Consider the following 20,379-nt stretch of genomic DNA (forward strand, 5'->3'; position numbering starts at 1 on the left):
AAAATCTCTTCGCCCCAGAAGTCGTGTCTGATATCTTTTTAGGAGTCTCTCTTTTGCAGATCTTTTCTGTAACATGCTTTTTGTTCATTTGTTTCCACAGCGAGGCTCCTATTTGAGGCTCTCCCTGAGCTTGGTTGAGCCTGGTTAGTGGTGGTGGGGGGGGTAAGGCGGGGAAGGGGCTAGCTCTGGCCAGACAAGCTATGATGTCAGAGACAGGGGTGGGCTTAGATCCTGAACAATATCTTGAAACTGGGGAAGCTGGGCAGGGGGGTTGGGGGGTGGGGGTGGGAAAGAAGAGGGCGGGGTTTCTCACTCAGAAGTAGGCGGGCTAGGTTTCAGGTTTGCAGCTGGAAGCTGAACCAGTGGCTCTGAGAGAGTGGAGGTGCTGAAGCTCTGGCCACTGCAGCTGCCGCAGCAGCGGTGACCACAGATACTCTCCCAGCCCCCAAGCAAATAAATGCAAACTCCCTTCCGCTGTGTGGCAAAGACTAGATAGCGTCCCAGCTGGCTGCTTCGGCCGCAGCAGCCATCCCAGGGAAGCAAAGGGCTCGCAGGTGAAATCAGTGCACGAGTCTCCTCGCGCCCTCCTCACGAGTTTCCCCAGCAAAGATTCTCGGATTACTCTTGTCTCCGATCTTAGACGTATTTTTTCGGGGGCTGCACTAGGGTGGAGGGGATAAAGCAGGTGAGTCCGAGAAGGGCAGTGGGGAATAGTGTCCTTTTGCTGGGAAAAGCCGGGGTGCCTGGGCTCCTGCTCCTGTTGCTGGAATCGCTATGGAAGGAGGATCTGTCTTGCGTTTGGACTTTCTCCTCTTCATCCTTTTGGTCCTTTTCCCTGGTGCGAGAGGCGATGATTTGCAGACCTGTGAAGAAGTTAGGAAACTTTTCCAGTTGCGGCATCTGGGACTTGTCAAAGGGCTGCCGGAAACCCCTCGGGCAGGTAAGGTTCGAGGTTGGGGGTGCTGGTGAGGGGCCTCACAGTGCGGGAGGGAGAGCAGTTAGGGTTGCGGACTCAGCTGGAGCCGACCGGGAAGGAAGAAGACTGGGCTGCGGGTCGAGAGGCGTCCCGGGACTGCCTCTGCAGCCGCTCAACGCAACCCCCATCCTGTAACAGACCTGATTCAGGTGCCCGAAATTTGGAAACCCTTGTAAAGCTCTGTCTGGGTTTGTGAGCAAGAGCTCAGGGCCAGTCCCCGACGTGCCAGGTACTCCTGTAGTTTCCTTGGACGCGATAGGTGTCCTTTTGCTCCCTGCACCTAGTCTACGGCTGCACTTGTGCCTGCTAGGTGGTTGTTTGGGCTCTGGCTCCGAGTACACGGGAACCGTGACTTGGATGTACTAACGCAGCGGATCGTGAATCGATAGGCAGGCGACTGGCGGGAGGAAAGCACAGGAGCCAGAGCGCCTGTGCCCTGTGCGCCCTGTTGGACAGGAGTCCTGGTTAGAATTGAGGTGGAATTTCGCCTGCGTCCCCCCTGCCTGCATCCTTTCAGTGTCTCACAGGCAGGAGACGGTCTCCTTGGTGCTTTCCGTTTTAGACAGAGAAAATAGGATTCATTCTCTCTCAAACTTAAATATTTAAATCACGGCAATCCCTGCTCTGTTCTGGAGAACCTTGGATGGGAAGGGGGTAAAGACGATTGGCATAATTCAAAATTTGGACCCATATTCAAGTCAGTGGAAAGACACTAATCCTAGACTGATAGTTGCCCCACTCGGGGGGTTTTATTCCTTGTTTAAACCCACAGTGACTGTCTGCTAACTCCACTCTGGAAGCCGAGTGATTCCTGAAGGTGAGTTTTTAGTGTATGGTGCATCCGGAGAAGAGAATGGGAGTGTTGACTATTCCCTATGGAATAGGTGGATCTATTTTAGATGGAGGGGAAGTGAGAGGAGTAAACCTGAGACTATTGCCAACTTCGATCATGAAGTCCTTCTGTCTTCAGGTTCATGTTGTTTGGGGGTCATTCACACGTGGCCTAGAAACACCAGGGCAGCAGGTCTTACTTGGTGGTGTGAAGATCAAGCTTCTGGCATTTAGATAGATCACGCACTCCTTTGACCATGTCCATAAGACCGAAATAAAAAGAGAAAAAGGCAGTATTGATTAAGGGACCTTTAGACAGGTGTCTCCAGTCTAAAAATGCATTTCTGCTAGAATTTTCTAATGAGTTTACAACGGATATCTGTGACCTTGAGTTTATTTTGCTTTTGTAGACTGACTGATGTTTGATTACTCTCATCTTGGGCTTCTGATGGGTTGTATCCCTGAAAGCAAACTAGGTTATCTGAGGACACAGAGGTCAAGTTAATTTAGATGACTTTCCTAGGACCACCTGTCAAGTTCAAGAATCCCCACTTGCTCCTCTTCTCTACCAGCCCCACCATCCAACACCATTCTTCACTGCCCCTGTACTTTTCAATTTTAATGTCTTGAAATTAGCATTCTTTCTATAATTATTTTCCTTCATTTTTCTCTTAGTTGTCAATAAACACAAAAGTACAATAGTTAAAGTAAACTTGCCACACTAATAGGTTTTTCAAAAACAAAAATACCATGGTGGCTACAGGCAGGGTGATTGGGGAGTGGTGATTATTATATATTGGCCTTTCAATCCTTGATTCCTCCCCACTCTTTGCTCCTCTTGTGAAGCAAAAAAAAAAAATTTGAGGATTAAGTTCTGGAAATCACCTCAGTGTTCTTTTGAAGAATGAAGAAGAAGGAGCCAAGAGCTCTACTGTAGCTGTTATCTGAAACATCTATGTTTGTTCCACTATGGGTCACCCTAGGCAAGTGACTTAACCCTGTTTGCCTCAGTTTCCTCATCTGTAAAATGAGCTGGAGAAGGAAATGGCAAATCACTCCAGTATCTTTCTCAAGGAAACCCCAAACGGGGTCATGAATAGTCAGACTTGACTGAACAATAATAAAAGGAGAGCTGATACTCTGTAGTTAAAGGAAGGTTATTCAGCTTTGCATGCTGACCCTTGAAATACATGTGAAATACCAAAATTGTGGTGTTATCACTTAAATAAAAATCTTTCCTTAATTTCTAAAGTTCCAGAAAATTGCCATGAGGCCATGCTAGTAGTGAACAACTTTGCTTTTCATATATTGCTACATTCTATTTCTATATAACTGACTCATTTAGCTTTGAGTTAAGGTGACAAAGAAGCATGGTAGCACTCAGCTAGCTGGCAAAGTGCCACTTCACTCTTCTCAGGACTAATGGATGTTAAAGAGCAATATGGTTATGATTAAAAGAAATGCTAAACTCCTCTTGGCATTTTTGCCTTACAGATGAATTCTCATGAGAGTACTGTGCTGAATTAAAATCACGTAACACAAAGCTGTGTATGTATGAAGATATTTGAGACATAATTCTGATGGATGATATGGCAAAAAAGCAAAAGAAACATATTTTTCCTAGTTTCAAAAGCAAATGATCAATTTTAATTACTACTTTACAAAAATCCTTTTCTTCATCATTATTTTCTTGTATAATCCATTTTAGTTCAGTATTTCATTTAGCTTGGTTTGAAAGCATATATTCCTATTTCCTTCAGCAAAACTCTATTCATATTTACTTACAATAAATATATTTTCAAGCCAGTCTGTTATCTTTCTTCCTACCTACTAGCAGCCATCATTTTCTTTACAAATTTGAATTTGCCTGGTATATAGTAGTTCTGTATGGTAAGCATAGGGCCTTATTCTCTTATTTATGTTTATAAATAACAGTTTATGTTAGATATCCTTAGATTTATCCTCTTTTACTTGAAAATATGTACATCTTCAATGCTTCCATTCTCAAATTTCTTCTTATTCAGAAATGGTTAATTTTTGAGCTATCCTGACTCAAAATGCCCATCCAATGATCAGACAGCAGGGGGTGCGGAAGAGTTACAAAGTTAGGACTGATTTATTTTTTTTAATATTTATTTTTTTATATATAAATTTATTTATTTTTAGTTTTTGACATTTACTTCCACAAGATTTTGAATTCCATATTTTCACCCCATCTTGCCCCTCCCCCCAAGACTGATTTATGATTGATATGTACAGGTAGTATAATGCCTTTCTTTTACAAAGTCTTCCTGTCTTTCCAGAAAGCTATTAAATAAATTAAGTATGCTTCAAAGTTATGTTTACTTATTCAATAAAAAATTTGACTGCCTACTGTGTGAAGGCAATGCATATCAATAGTATCTATTAGAAAGGCTTTAAAATCACTGGAATGCATGGGCTTATAGGTAATGTTCCTCTCTATTTCTTGCCTCTGATCTTTTAAGTGTATGGTGTTGCTAAAGATTCTCTGTAGAAAGGAGCAATGTGTGAACGTGATTAGAACAGCAGATCTAAATGCCTCATTTTCATTTCAGGTCTTGAAGAAGTAGTCAAGGTGCCCTTTGCTATTCTATTTACTATTTCCAGAAAGAAACAGTTACCAAAAGTTTCTTAAAGGTACTACTGTAGGCTTCCTCTTTTTGAGGTAGGGGTGATGTGAGATACTTTCATGATAAAATTGCTTACATGTATCTGTTAATGTTTTTTTTTTAAAAGAGGAGGAAACTGTGTAGGGGAAAGGAAATATGTAAAAACCTAAAGGTGCATTTGAAGTACATAGAAAAATATATGAAGACATTTTTATGTGTACTAGCTGTAATCTGAAGGCTATATAGATACCATTTGGTATGTAGTATGTGAGTAAGGGAGCAGCTAGGTGGCAGAGTGGATAGAGTGCCAGGCCTGGAGTCAGGAAGATACCTCTTCCTGAGTTAAAATCTGGCCACAGAAACTTACTAGCTGTGTGACCTTGGGCAAATCACTTAACCTTGTTTGCCTCAGTTTCCTCATCTGTAAAACGAGCTGGAGAACTTAGAAATGGCAAACCACCCAGTTTCTTTGCCAAGAAAACCCCAAATGGGGTCACAAAGACTCAGATGTGACTGAACAACAACTGAGTAAAGAGTTTGTTGGAGTTATTCATACCTTGAAAGTTGTGTGTGTGTGTGTGTGTGTGTGTGTGTGTGTGTGTGTGTATATGTGTACACGCGCATGTGCTTGTGTTTCAAGCCTCTGATTCACTGGTGTGCATCTATAACTTAATGGTCTCAGAAATTGACTGGGACACTAAGGAGTTGTGGCTTGTCCATGGTCCCAGAACCAGTATGTATCACAGTCACAATGGCTCTCCATTTTCTTTTCCAAGAGGCCTTTTACCCTTTTGCAACAACGTATAGGAAAATACAAAAACAATTCCTTATTCAACTATTGTAATCCCTAAAACACAAGACTCTTTTCTTTCAGACATATACAAAAGTCTTCCATCCAACAATATCAGTCTCATAATTTGAATGTGATCTCATATACAAAAAAATTGCTAGACAATGTTTAAAAAATGAATATAGATATTTAGATTGGCTCTCTTTATTAATATTTTAAAAATTTATAGTATATTTCTGCTTCTCTATCTATTGGAAAAATGTACCTTTATGGGTTAGGGAAGTAATTTTCTTATCTTTTGCTCTCCAGTGCCTAGCTGGAAACCTTCCTTATTACTGAGTGATTAATATAGCCTTGATTCTATTCACTTTATGAATTGAATTTGTGTTTTTATCAATAAACTACCAGAAGAGAAGAGCAAGTCTCTAGCATCCTTTGATGACTAAAAAAAGTAATGTTTCCTTGTCATTGACATCCTTTTTCCAGAGACAGTTCAGTTAGACATAGGGTAATTTAAGGATTTCTATAGTAGGATGGCTACAGTTAAAGGTAAGGTTAACTATTCCCTTTTTCCTTGGCTTTATACAGTCCTCTCTTGATTTGCCTACTACCAGTTCTCAAACACTCACTTGGTCATCATCTACCTCCTGCCCCTTTATTGTAAATGTCTTCTAGGACTGTCATAAGGCCCTCTTCTCTTTATTTTCTCCCTTGGAAGTCTCATCTGTTCCCATGGGCTTCAGCATTCTTTTTTTTTTTTTTTTTTTTTTTGTATATTGAATAGAGAGCTGCCCTTAAAGTTAGAATGATCTGGGTTCAAATTGTATCTCTGCCACTACTGTGATCCTGGGCAAATCACTTCATCCTTTAGAACTTTGGTGATGTTTCTTTTTTTCCCCTTTTTTTCTTAATTTATTTTTACTTTTCAACATTCGCTTCCATAAGCTTTTGAGTTTTAAATTTTCTCCCCCTCCGCATTCTTTCTAGTCAAATAATACTCAAATCTAAATATCTTGAACTTTCCTGAATTCTAGTTCCCTGTAAAAACAAAGAAACTGCTGAACTTAGGAGGTTGGGGCTCATATTCTAAACGACAGGATGCCTGGCTCTGTGCTCTGGAGAGTACTTTTCAATGTTAGAGATATTATAGGTAATAAAAATGTCTTTTGAATTGGATTTGTAGAATTTATAGTATCTTATATTTTTATAATTAATGACACCTGTTGCTCAATTCTGAGGGAGAACAAGGTGATATGGTAGTAATATGAATAATGATAACCCACTATTGCATTGCTTATATATGTTTCTTTGTATCAAGTACTTAATAATACCTTTTAGTGTGGGAGCGAAGGAGGCAGGGAATAAATGGATAGCAAATCCAGACTGTCTATACTTCTAAAAGTTATAAAAACTAATTGCATTAATGGACAAGGTTATAAAATTAATTCTGTGCAGTAGTACCTAAAACTGGATAGGCTCCAAATACTTATATAAGAAATATGCCTCATGACATTTGTAATTGGATGATCTTCAGAACCATTGATAATGTTAGTGCTAGCTGCATAGCTATCTACATAGGGCTATTCTGATCACAGTACCTTCTCTGACACTGTTTCCAGAATCTCTACTTTATGTGACATAGTTTTAGACTTGGATCAAAACAGAGGGTGGGCCTTTTTAGAAAGAGATTTTGTGTAATCCCGGTGTCAGAATCTTTCATTTGATGCCAAGGTCAAATGACCTATTTCTCTGGCAACTTCCTGTTTGACACCCTTCAGTGTTGTTACTATCTCTACTTAAAAGCACATGATTCACAAAGCTTAGAAAATGACCGGAATCCATCATAAATCAAAGAATAAAAATAGAGCTCATATTGCTCATATCAGAGATTATATAGTGTAATTATTAAGGGAATAAGCATTTATATAGTGCTTACTGTGTGCCAGATACTGTGCCAAGTACCTTTATAAATATTGTCTCATTTGATCCTCATAGCAATCGTGTGAGGTTGTTGTTGTTCAATTGTTTTAGTCACGTCCTGACTCTTCATGACTCTATTCAGGATTTTCTTGGCAAAGATACTGGAACAGTTTGCCATTTCCTTCTCCAGCTCATTTTATAGATGAGCTAACTGAGGCAAATAAGGTTAAGTGACTTGTCCAGGGTCACACAATTAGTAAGTGTCTGAGGCCGGATTTTACCTCAGATCTTCCTGACTTCAGGCCCACTGCTCTATCCACTGTGTTACCAGCTGTCTCTCAAGTGATAATACCTGCCAGTAAAGAACCCTCCTGAGAGGCATATATATATATAGATAGATAGATAGATATCTATATCTATCTATATAGATATAGATATCTATCTATCTATCTATCTATCTCAGTCACCTGTAGTATTGCCTGAGGTAGAATTCTAGCAGGAATAGCTGAGATCACTCTTCCACTATGGTACTGCTTTTCATGGTCTCTGTATAGTCTATTTAATAATGAATTCTCTGATTTTTTTTTTTTAGAGATAGAAGTCAAACCCACTGGTCTGTGGTTTCTGGCAAAAAACAACAACAGCAACAAAAAACAAACCCACACACAATAAAACTTAGTCAAGTACTTTAGAAGCATAGTATTATATAAACCTTGAAGAGTCCATAGAGATCACTTAGTCTAATTTTCTCACTTTACAAATGTAGACAACAAAGCCCAGAGAAGTAAGAAGGTTAGTCCTGGTTGTCAAAGAGGAAGAAAAAGTTCTCTGTCTGTAATCTTGGGCATAATTTGTCTTATCTTGAGTCTTATGGCACTTTTCTTATGTCCACTTCTGTATCATACTCCTCTTGACCTCACACTTCTGCCTTTGGTTACTCTGCTACACCTCATGCCTCTAAAAGTGACTGAACGTAACATTAAAGATGAATGGTAGAGGTAATATGGTGAATATTTTTGGGTTAGAAATGGTAAAGACTTGTAGCTGAAGGTACAGAGAGGCTTATTTTCACTCAGGTTTACTATCATTTTGACTTTATCAATCAGTTTTTCTGTGGTTTGTATTGACTAGTGTATAGTAGTGTATAGTATAGTTTTCTAAGAGGTGAAATTATTAGCAAAATTAGTCAGTAGCAAAAGCTTTTTTAACAAATGTCCGAACAGGTGAAGTCTCCCGTCACTATTATATCCTGCTGCTGTGCTAGTTTTTGGTTGGAAAGAGTCATTTAAATTTCCCATCTGGCTGGGAATTCTGAGGTAGCCTCCTCCAATAATTACTTATGTTTCTATCCCCTTTTTTTCTTATATGTGCATATGTGTATATGTGTGCACATATATGTATACATATGCATGTATATATGTGTGTGTATGTGTGTGTGTATACACACACACACACACACACACACACACACACACACACACACCCCTTTTTGACACTACAGTATTCACCTTTTGAATGAGGTAAGTAAACTTACATTGCCATGATGACTAGTTCCATATGCCAAGGATATATGATATACTAAGCAATATAAATATCATCCCTTTATTTTAAAATGTCAAATTCTTTTTTAAAAAATTACTCCTCTATGCATTGGTATATGGCTATATGAGGCTATAAGTGGTATTTATGATTGTCTTCCTTTTGATAGGCCTTTATTAATTGTATTGTCCTATTTCCTGTAAATACAAAACCAAAACAAAATAGTCCCTTTCTCAAGAAGCTTATACTTTCCCTTCCTTACTGTTTTCTTTGGAGAATTATTGGACATTTCCAATATTGTTATTTCTATGTTGTAACTGTTGACCTCCACACTATCTAGTTTTATGACTTTTTATTTTGTAATTTCTCTGTCTTTTCAAGTGTATATTCTATGCCCTATAATACCGTGTAAGTATACAGTATGATGTACTTTCTTGACTTGTGCTTTTATGGATATGAGAATGCCCTCTGCCAGCACAGATTTCACCTCTTCCGTGATATGGTAGAAAGATCTATTGCATCATCCATTGTTTAACGCAACATTTCCTGAAGAGGATGATTAGTAGAAAGGCTTTTAGAGTTGGTGTGTTAGAAACAACTCATCACCTGATGATCAGCTTTGTTGAAATTAGCTGGTCCTTTGATGCTAAGTGTAGCATCTGTTACTAGGCCTATACTAGAAAGCTTTCCAGCTTGGTAGGACCTGCCAGAGCTTATGCTCTACTGATACCTTCAAGAGCCCAGGATTATTATCTCCATGATATCATAACATAACAGAATGGGATGTTAGGGGAGTCCGTATTTACCTTGAATTTTTTTTACTTTACAAAATCCTACTCCTTTGCCTCATCACTGTAGTAAAGGCCCAGGGACTTTGAATGCTTTGCAAACAGAGTACAAGCTCTGGAAATTTCTATTGTCCTGGAAAGTCTTTGAGCATGGTCTTAGCAGGTGTTTGCTTTCCGAGGAACAACTGTGCTTAATATGGAGAAGCTCATTACTAGGAGACTAGCCATTTGGTCAGGAATATTTTTGGCCATGGCAAGCTACACAACAAAGAAAAACATAAAATGTTCCATGACTTCATGTGGCCCCTTTCTACATCTACTGTGATAGGACTGAGTGGGACAAAGGGTGCCAAGAATCATGAAGTTTTTAGATTGTCTAAAAGATTTGCTCAGTTGTTGCTGCTCTAAATGTGAAATCTTTGTCCAGTGACTAAAGAGTAGGCATGCTAATGGAGTCACTGAGGTATGCACATCTTGATACTCTTGCTATAAATGAGAACAGAAGTCAAAAAGAAGTTGTAGCTAATTAGAAGAATAGTTCACAGGCTTTTTGTAGAGGGGCAAAGAGAGGAGTTCATTTTATTGAGCACTGAAGGGCAACAAGAAACATCATTTCATTGTACATTTGGTCATCTCATATTTTAGTACTTATATTAAGAACTGCAAAAAAAATGTTACTATGAAAATAATTGCAGTTTATGGGCTAACATATATTGCAAAGGATGAGTAGGTAGAGAAGGTCTCTAAAGAACTTAATACAATTCTCTAAAGTAAATTAATATATACTTTAATACTCAGATTTCAATAGAAAGGAAAGCATGGGGAAGGTTGATGGAAAAATATGTTGGACAGCATGGGTAAGGAGCAAGAAAGAGAAATAAAAGGTTTATATTTTATATTAAAGCCTCACACTGTGATGAATATTTGTATTTTTAGGAAAAAATTGAGCTTCTGGACTTGAAAAGGATGAAAAAAAAATCCCCCAAATTAAATTGATTATATTTGAACAACAAATAGCTGGTTACTGACAAGTGAATCATATTTCAATTGCTTATCTCTATGTAATCAGAACGCCAACATATAGAACAAAAATCAAAATAAATACCAAATTAGGAAGAAAAAAATAAAAATATTTAGCGCCATCCAATTTACTACTTATTTAAGGAAGTTGTTGATGCTGAAAAATGAGAAGTGGATAAAAGAATTGACACCAATGCAGACTGTCACCATTTTGTTAGGAATTTTACCTTATGTAAATCAACTGCCACAGTGAGGAGACTAAAAAAGCCTGCCTGATGGAGCAAATATTTGATTTCTTTGCCAGGTAGAGAGATATGATGGCCAAAAATGGCCCTGAATTAGAATATAAACTCATTTAAAAAATCTTGTAATGAAGACTGGGGGATTATGAGCCATGTCACTTCATAATAATAATAACAACAATTTATTCCTAGCATTTACATATTGCCTTAAGGTTTGAAAAGCATATTACATATCTCATTTGATTCTCACAACAACCCTATGAGTTAGGTGCTATTATTATCATCCCCATTTTATACATGAAGAAGTTGAGGCTGAGAGAGGTTAAATGACTTGTCCAGAGTCACACAGCTTGTGAGTATTTGAGGCAGGATTTGAACTCAGATCTTACTGACTCCAACTTCAGCACTTAATTCAGTGTACTGCTAGCTGATAAAGTAGTACAAAGGAGTGGAGGAAAAGAGAACTTGTTGCAGAAAGCTCATTGAGGATGAACTCAGTCAAATAATACCAAGAACATTTAAGGATAAAATTGGAAGGACATCAATGAGAAAGAAAGAGCAAGAGAAAGAGAGTGAGAGACAGAGCTGTATTAACAACTTCTTTTTGCCAACAGTGATAGTGGATCCACAACATTAGGACCCTCATATCATACTACTTAATGTGCTGCATGAGGAAGTAGAAATGGCTCTAAAGAAAAAAAAGAACAGCTAGACCAAATGTTGTTTGCATTACCATGGATGATGTTAGGCTGAGTCCAGGTGGAAGAGGGATTCCCTATAAATGGTGAATACATCAAGTCCTAGAACACTGTAGAGCCTCCTAAATGAGATATATAACCATTCATGAGTTTAGCCTTACAATCCACGCAGTAAAAAAAATGAAAAGATGAAGAATGCCTACTGTCCAGACTATGATATTGATTAGGTGGACCACCTATAGAGCTGATCCATGGTCATATATATTGTGGATAGATGCTTCAAATAGACAATGAGTTACATCCAGAATTGAAGAAGAAGAGATCAGGCTAAGTTTCTTTTGGGAAATTACATAGCCTTTTTAATAACAAGTTGTTTTTTTTTTTTACTAGAAACAAAGGCCCTCTTTTAACATCAATATTTTGTCAGTGATGATACATGTCTGAGAGACAATACGAGTCTCTAAAGAATTAAAATTGTGATCATTCAAAGAGCAGAGAAAGGAAAATAATGGGTGTAAATATCACCAAAGGATGATTTCACAGGAAAAAAGGCATAAAGTCTATCATCCAGGTGATAAATGATCTTAGAAGGCTGACCAGTCATGTAGTGAATGTAAGGCAAAACCAATGGACAGCCTGAATGTTGAATATGTATCCATTGGATGTTAAGATCTCTAGAGAGAGGCTTCTAGCATTTTTGGTGACCCCCTTATGGAGGATTTACAGAATAACATGGACAAGAATTGCAGAGATTGGGAAGTTTTGGGTGGATTGTGATCTTCATTATTGGGAATTCCCGTCTTGATGAGTTCATTGATCTATCTAAAATATTGACATTTTGACATAAAACAATAATTCATTTTTGTCATAAGAATTATGGCTACAAAAGGATAATATGTTCATGGATTGTAGAATTATCTTTGTTACTTCATAGTTTGAATTGGCTGAAATCAGGAGTAGAAACAATCAGTACTTCTGTATCACAAATTTCTCTTGTTCCTATAGGCATACAGGTGAGCACTAGGAAGTACCTTAGAGATCATTTATTTAGTCCAGCCTCCTTTTTTTTTGACTCAGAAATATGAAATCACTTGCCTAACATCACACTCTGAGAAACAGGTATTGTTAGAAGGTGAGCTTAGGCCTTTTGATTACAAATCCAGTTTTATTTCCTCTACCGCACATAGTATGAATCAACCAATTTTATGGAGTTGTTTCGCTGAAGTTAAATGCAAAGTGGTTTTTTCCCCCCTCTCTTTAATATAATTGTGCCTGAGAGCTACAATGAAAAGTGCCTCAAATCTTTTGAGCTCTTTCACCAGAGTCTTGTTTATATTACTTGTTTATTACTCAAGGTTTGTGAAGTAGAGTAGATGAATCAGAGCATAAGTGAATGCCAAGGGATTTGGAGAAAAAACCATTAGGAAAGGAAGATGGCTCAATGGGATAAATAAGAGATAAGGAATTTGTAAACAAGGATTTTCCTATTTAATTTATGAAGAACTTAAATGAGTGAATTGTGGATCATGTAACTGGTCTTTATGTAAGAGGTTCCTGTCAGACCTATAGTCAACTACAAAGGAAGGAAACAAGCATTTATTAAGTACCTAATATGTGCCAGGTGCTTTACAAATATTCTCTCATTTAATCTTCATAACAACCCTGAGAAGTAGGTGCTATTATAATGCCCATTTTACAGTTGAAGCAATTTAAGCAGACAGAAACTGAGTGACTTGGCCAGGGTCACATAGCTAGCAAATGTCTGAGGATGGGATTGAGCTCAGGTCTTCCTGACTCTTGGCCCAGAGCTATATTTACTATTCCACTTGGCTGCCTCCAACTAGATTGTAATAGTGGAGGGAAGGAGAGTAGAATTGTAGCTAAAACAATGGATAATCCAGGAACGATTTATTTGGCTTTAAAAGGTATGTCTGTGTTTGTTTGACTGGCATGCCGCAACCTGGAAATGTATGTCAAATAAAATTTGGTCTGGACCTATGATTTCACCAGTGTGGAAAACTCTGTGTGGAAATTCTCTGGGTCACTGTGGGTCAGAGGGTCTGTAACTGGTGGTATTAAAGCATTAGTTGTCTAGGTGGCATAGTTGATAGAATGCTAGACCTGGAGCCAGAAAAAATGTGACTTCAAACCTTGCTTGCCTCAGATGCTGGCTAGCTGTCTGGCTCAACAAATCACCTAAGTTCTCTGCCTCATTTCCCTCAATTGTAAAATGGGAATAATAACCGCACCTATCTCCCAGACTTACAAAAGGGATTAGCATAGTATCTGGCACATAGCAGTCACTTATTAACTGCTTATTCCCTTTGATTTTGTTTTAGTTTTTTCTTCATTCAGTTGCATCCGATTTCTTTGTGACTCCATGGATCATAGCATGCCAGGCCCTTCTAACCTCCACTATCTCCCAAAGAATGTCTAAACTAATGTTCCTGTTTCCGTGACACTATCTATCCACCTCATTCGCTGCTGTTCCTCTCTCCTTTTGCCTTCAATCTCTCCCAACATCAAGGTCTTTTCTAATGAGTCCTGCCTTGTCATTACGTGGTTAAAGTCTCTTCCCTTAATGTCCTGTCTGCTCTTTGCCTGCTGAATGCCTGCCTAATTTTTTTTAAGCTCAACCTGAATGTTGTTTCCTGCATGAAGTATTTCCTCCTGATCTTCCTCCTTTCACCCCTTCACTGCCTCCCCTTTTGCCTATTCCTTCCTTCCTTTCCTTTCTTTCCTTCTTTCCTTCCTTTTTGTTTCCTTCCTTCCTTCCCAAGGAAGTGTGAATCTGAGCCTGAGCTATGGAAGAGCAGTAATTTAGGCAGCTGAAGTGCAAAGTATTGTGGGAGTATAGGTGAGAGGTGAAGTGTCAAAAGACTTTTCTATTTAGACAAAAACTACATGTAAAGTAAAGATAGAGGGAACTTGTGTCAAAGTAAATCATAAGAATGATGCTGTAACATTGGAAGATAATTTCCTTTAGTTAAATCTGCTTACAAATAGCTGATTCTAGAGATTAGTCCAGTTTGTATTTAATTTTATCATTTGATTAGATTTGTGGCAGTCTTTCTAATGATTATGATCCAAGTTACATGGGACATTTTAAATTTCTTTTTCTTTCTTTTTTTTTTTTGGTGAAGCAATTGGGATTAAATGATTTTTCTAGGATCACGCAGCTAGTGTCAAGTGTCAAGTGTCTGAGGTCAGATTTGAACTCAGGTCTTCCTGACTCCAGGGCCAGTGCTCTATCTACTGAGCCACCTAGCTGTCCCCAAAATTAACTATTTACAAGTTTAGTTATATCTATGCCTATTTCTATCAGCCCAAAGAAACCCCTTGTTAAGTAATTTTTCAATCATATCAGACTCTTTGTGGCCCCATTTGGGATTTTCTTGGCAAAGATATTATAGTGATTTGCCATTTCTTTCTCCAGCTCGTTTTACAGATGAGGAAACTAAGGAAACAGGATTAAGTGACTTGTCCAAGGTCACACAGCTAGTATGTATCTGAGGCCAGATTTGAATTTAGGAAGATAAGTCTTTTTGGCTTCAGGCCCAGCACTCTAGCCACTGCACCATCGAGCTGCCCCTGACATTTTAAATTCAAAGGCAGATCTGGGAGTTGTCCTCACGTATACATAAGTGGTTAATTCTGTTGTCTCAGGCTGCTTTCTGAGAGGAGCCTGCTCTTTAAGTGAACTGTGCATGTAAGAAACTGAGGGCTGTGGATGAGCCATCAAGATTGGTGCTGATGAATGAAGCCACAACTGTATGTAAGGGGAAGGGGGAAAAAAAGCCATTTTCTTTAGACTGAGGAGCATTTTGCATGCCTACAGATAACGTGTTCCTTAGCCATCTGGCAGCGGATCTTTAATGCATCCCTCCTGCCTCTCGGCTGAACCCCTTTCCTGACCCCGCTGCCAAGCTTGTCTGAGGTCTTGGTTTTTTCTAGATTTTTCTGGTTCTTTTATCTCTCTATTCCATGACCATTTGTTGAGAATGCCTAATATGTTCCATTATATGCTTACATCAGGATGATTCAGTTTCTCTTAGTTTAGGAACACTGAGCCCAAATTTATACCAGCTTGGGTTTTCTCCTTAGAATAAAAGCAGGTACTCTAAGTCTACATTCTAGCCTGCACTGGTCCAATATATCTATGCTTCCTCATATTCCAAGATTTAGTTAACTTCAACCAGCCAAATGATGGAGAAAAAAAAACATTACCCTAAACCATGGGTCCTTAACTTGGGGTCTATGAACCTTGAAAATTTTTTTTAGTAACTGTATTTCAGTATATTTGGTTTCCTTTGTTATCCTGTGCATTTTAATTTTAAGTATTTGTAAACAAACATTCTTCTGTCCCTAATTTTGACTTGAATTATATGCCTACGTTCCTTTTTCTTAGGAAATAGGGACTAGATCTCTCATTTCATTGATATGAGAGTCTTCAAATAAGGAAACTCCCTCTACCAATTCAGATTGGCCTGTTCTCTGCAACTTATAGTCTTAGAGAGAAGTCTAGAACACCAGGAGGTTAAGTGACTTGGCCAGGGTCACTTAGTGAAAATCTTTCAGATGCAGAACTTGAACTCTAGTCTTTCTGGTTTCAAAGGCAGTTCTCTTTCTGTTATTCTGTGCTGCTTTTTGCTTCGTTAAACAGGTATTATTAGACCTCCTGGACTTGACTTAACCAGCAACAATGTCATCTGGGAGCATCTGGAGAGCCTCACCACCCACAATAAATATGTCTTCAACTTGTACTCTGCGGTGGCTACCCTCTGTCATACCTAGTGATATTGTTGGGTCAAAAGGTATGCAGTTTTATAGACCTTTAGGCATAGTTCCAAGTTGTTCCTCAAAATGGTTGGATCAGTTCACAACTCTACCAATGGTTCGTCAGTGTATCTATTTTTCCATATCTACTCCAACTTTTGTCATTTTTCTTTTTTGTCACATTAGCCAATCTGATAGGTTATGAAATAGTACCTCAGGGTTGTTTTAACTTGCATTTCTTGAATCAGTAGTGATTTAGAGCATTTTTCATATGACTATATATAGCTTTGATGTCTTCTGAAACTCCTGTTCATATCCCCTGACAATTTCTCAACTGGGGAATAGCTCTTATTTTTTATAAATTTGACTCAGTTCCATATATATATATATATATATATATATATATATATATATATATATATATATATATATATACACACATATATATACACACACACACACACACACACACACACACACACACACACACACACACACACATATGAGAAAAGAGGACTTTATCAGAGAAACTCACTATAAATTTTTTATATTACTTCATTGTCTAGGAATTCTAAAATGTAAACTAAAAATTCAGCACTACCAAAGAAAGTTTCCCTTATTATGTGTTTTAATTAGATCTAAATTTGCTTTTGCTTCATCTGAGATTGTGACAGCTACCCCTACCTTTTTTACATCAGTTGAAGCATAATAGATTCTGCTCTTTTTTCTTTTAATTCTTTGTTTATCTTCTTATTTCAAGTATGTCTCCTGTAAACAACATATTGTGGGATTCTGGTTTCTAATCATTCTGCTATCTACTTCCATTTTTTATGGGTGAATTCATCCCATTCACAGCTATGATTACTATGTATTTCTATCCATCCTATTTTATTCTATTTATCCTTCTCTTTCTCTTCTTATCCTGTTGCTATGCAAAAGCTTGTTTTGCTTCTGACCACTGCCTCCCTTAATTTGTCCTCCCTTTTATCATCTCCCTTCCTTTCTCTTATCCCCTTCCCCTTCCATTTCCCTGTTAGATAAGATAAATTTCTATACCCAACTGAGTGTGTGTGTGTGTGTGTTGTATTTTTCCCCTCTTTGAACCAATTCTGATGAGAATGAGGTTCAAGCATTGACTACCACCTCACTCCCCATTTCCCCTTCCACTTTAAAGCTTTTCCTTGTGCAACTCTTTTCTGTGAGATAATTTTCCCCATTCTGCGTCTCTCTTCCCCGTCATCCCACTGCTTTCTCATTCCTTCATTTTTTTTGAGATCATCCCAACATAATCAACTCATACCTTCACCCTCTGTCTATATAAATGGCTTTTAGCTGCTCTCATAATGATGAAGTTCTTAGGAATGACACTTATTTTCTCATATAGTAATGTAGATAGTTTAACAAGTCTCTTATGATCTCTTTCTTTTGCTTACGTTTTTATGCTTCTCTTGAATCTTGTGTCTGAATGTCAAATTTTCTGTACAGGTGATCTTTTCATCAGGAATGCTTTAAAAGTCTTCTATTTCATTAAATACTTATTTTCTCCCTGAATACTCACTTTTGCTGGGTAGGTTATTCTTGGTTGCAATTCTAGCTCCTTTGCTTTGGGGAATATCATTTCCAAAGCCTCTCATCCTTCAGCGTGGAAGTTGATAAATCTTGTGTGATCCTGACTGTGGCTCTACAATATTTGAATTTTTTTCTGGCTACTTGCAATATTTTTTCTTTGACATGGGAGTTTTGGAATTTGGCTATAATATCCCTGAGAGTTTTCATTTTGGGATCTCTTTCAGGAGGGGATTGGCAGGTTTTTTCAATTTCTATTTTGTACTTCAGATCTAAGATATTGGGGCAGTCTTCTATAATTTCTTGTAATATTGATGTATAGGCTCTTTTTCATCATGGCTTTCAAGCAGCTAAATAATTCTTAAATTATCTCTCCTTGATCTATTTTTTAGGTCAGTTGTTTTTCTAATGAGATATTTACATTTTCTTTTCTTCATTCTCTTAACTTTGTTTTATTGTTCGCTTGCCTAATTCTAATTTTTAAGGAATTATTTTCTTCAGTAAGTTTTTGTACCTGTTTTTGCATTGGCCAATTTTGCGTTTTTAAGGAATTCTTTTCCTCAGTGATTTTTGTGCCTTTTTTGCCATTATGTCAATTCTGATTTTTAAGGTATTATTTTCTTCAGTCTTTTTTGTAATTCTTTTACCAAACTGTTAATTCTCTTTTATCACTCTCATTTCTTTTCTCAACTTTTCCTGTACCACTCTTGTTGCTTTCTTTAACTCTTCCAGGAATTTTGTTGGGCTTGTGTCAAAGCATTTTTCTCTTTGAGGCTTTTATTGTAGCTGTTTTCACATTGTTGTCTTCTTCTGAGCTTGTGTCTTGATCTTCCCTGACACTATAGTAGCTTTTTATGGTCAAGTTCTTTTCTGTTGTTTTGTTGTTTGCTCATTTTTCCTGCTTATTTCTTGACTTTGAACTTAATGTTAAAGTTGGGCTCTGCTTACCTGAGGGTGGGGAGGCACTGTGCCAAGCTTAAGGCTCTTTCATGCTGCTGTTTTCAGAGCTAGTTTTGGGAGTCTGCAAGTTTTCAGTGCTTCTAAGGTGGTATGATCTGGAGAGCAGTGTGATCAATTTTCCTGGTTTGTGCTTTGGTCTTTACCCAGGAAGGGCCCCTGTTTCTTTGCAGCACAAGTGCTAGTGCTCTTTTTGGCCCTGGAACTGCAATCAGGGCCCTGCTTGCTTATAAATGACCACAAGCACTCCTTTCTGCCCTGAAATTGATACCCAAAACTGTTTATGGGTAGTAGAATTGCCAATCAGCACCAGCTGCAGCTAGTGGCAGCAAAGGGCCCTCTATAATCTTTTTCTGACTAGTTGTCTGAACCCCTTATCTTCTCTGGGCTGAGAGGTCCCAAAGCTGCTGGTGCTGGTGCTGTGTGGTCATATCTGATTCACAGATCTTCTGTTGACCTTCTAAGTTGTCTTGGGCTAGGAAAAAAATATATCACCCTGACCTTTTGTTGGTTCTGCTGCTCCAAAATTTGACTTGAGGCATTATTTTAAAGTTTTATTTTAAAGTTGTTTGAAGGGGAATGTTGGAGATTTTGGCTGGTTTTGCTGCCTCTAATAAACCATTTTGGCCCACCCCAGAATGAAGAAATACTTGCTTGCAAAGAGCTTATGTTCTAATGGGATTGACAAAAAGCACGTGTAAAATACGTACCGCATAAATACAAAGTTAATAAATAAAGATATTTACAAAGTTTTTAAAATACAAGGTAGTTTGGTAGAGATGGCACTAACAGTTGAGGGAGAGGGTTCCCTAGAGTACATCAGGGGTAGTTGTAAACCCACAAACTAATGGAGCAGCAGTGATCAGTGCAAACATTGTTCAGTGGGATTTGAACTGGGCCTTGAAGGAAGGCTGGGAAGCCAGCAGGCAGAAATAGGGAATGAGAGAGTTCTAGGTATTGGTGACACCCAGTGAAAATGCCCAGAATCAGGAGATGTCATGCTGTGTTTCAGGAATAACAGCAAAAGATCAATGTTGCTAGATCACAGTATATGTGGAGGTAGAAGAAGATTGAAAGGGGTCAGGTTATGAAAGGCTTTTGAAGCTAAATGAAGGATTTTATATTTGATTCTGGATGTAATAAGGATCATTTTGATAGCTGAGTGGAGGATGCTAGAATGGAGAGAGAATTGTGGTAATGAGACCAATAAATAGACTACTGCAATAATCTAGTCATGAAGTTATGATGACCTGTATGGGTATAGCAACAGTGTCAGAAGTGGTATATATGAGAGAAATTATGAGGGTAGAAATGATAGGACTTGGTAACTGATTGTATATGTGGGTAAGTGGTAGATGGTAGAAAGTGAGAGTGAAGAGTTGAGGATGACATATTGGTTCTGGAACTTGGTGGAAGGATGATGCTACCCTTGACAATGAGGAAATTAGGAAGAGGGGAGAGAAAGGCAGTAAGTTTAGTTTCTATTTTAAGAGGAGACAAGGAATATGCTGCTTTAAAAGGCAAAATATAGAAACAATTTTATCTGCAAAGTTAAATCTAATTAAGGGAAAAATGGATCTTAAATGGAATACAAGACATGTCAGAATTTCTGATGAAAAGATCAGAGCTGAGTTGGAACTCTGAAA

At 38.1% G+C, this 20,379-nt stretch overlaps 1 protein-coding gene across 1 annotated transcript in view; it reads left to right on the forward strand.

Moving 5' to 3' along the window:
- Window positions 1-391: 391 nt before the first annotated feature.
- LOC144454754 (glypican-5-like) overlaps window positions 392-20,379 on the forward strand; it is a 71,530-nt gene continuing 51,542 nt past the window's right edge. Inside the window, exon 1 of the mRNA XM_078147250.1 lies at window positions 392-940. Within this exon, the coding sequence (XP_078003376.1) occupies window positions 775-940 (166 nt within the window). The 5' untranslated portion in view covers window positions 392-774. The remainder of the gene's footprint in view (window positions 941-20,379) is intronic.

Source organism: Phascolarctos cinereus, unplaced genomic scaffold (genome assembly GCF_003287225.1).
Source record: "Phascolarctos cinereus isolate Bilbo 61053 unplaced genomic scaffold, phaCin_HiC Scaffold_7;HRSCAF=346, whole genome shotgun sequence".
Lineage (NCBI taxonomy): Eukaryota > Metazoa > Chordata > Mammalia > Diprotodontia > Phascolarctidae > Phascolarctos > Phascolarctos cinereus.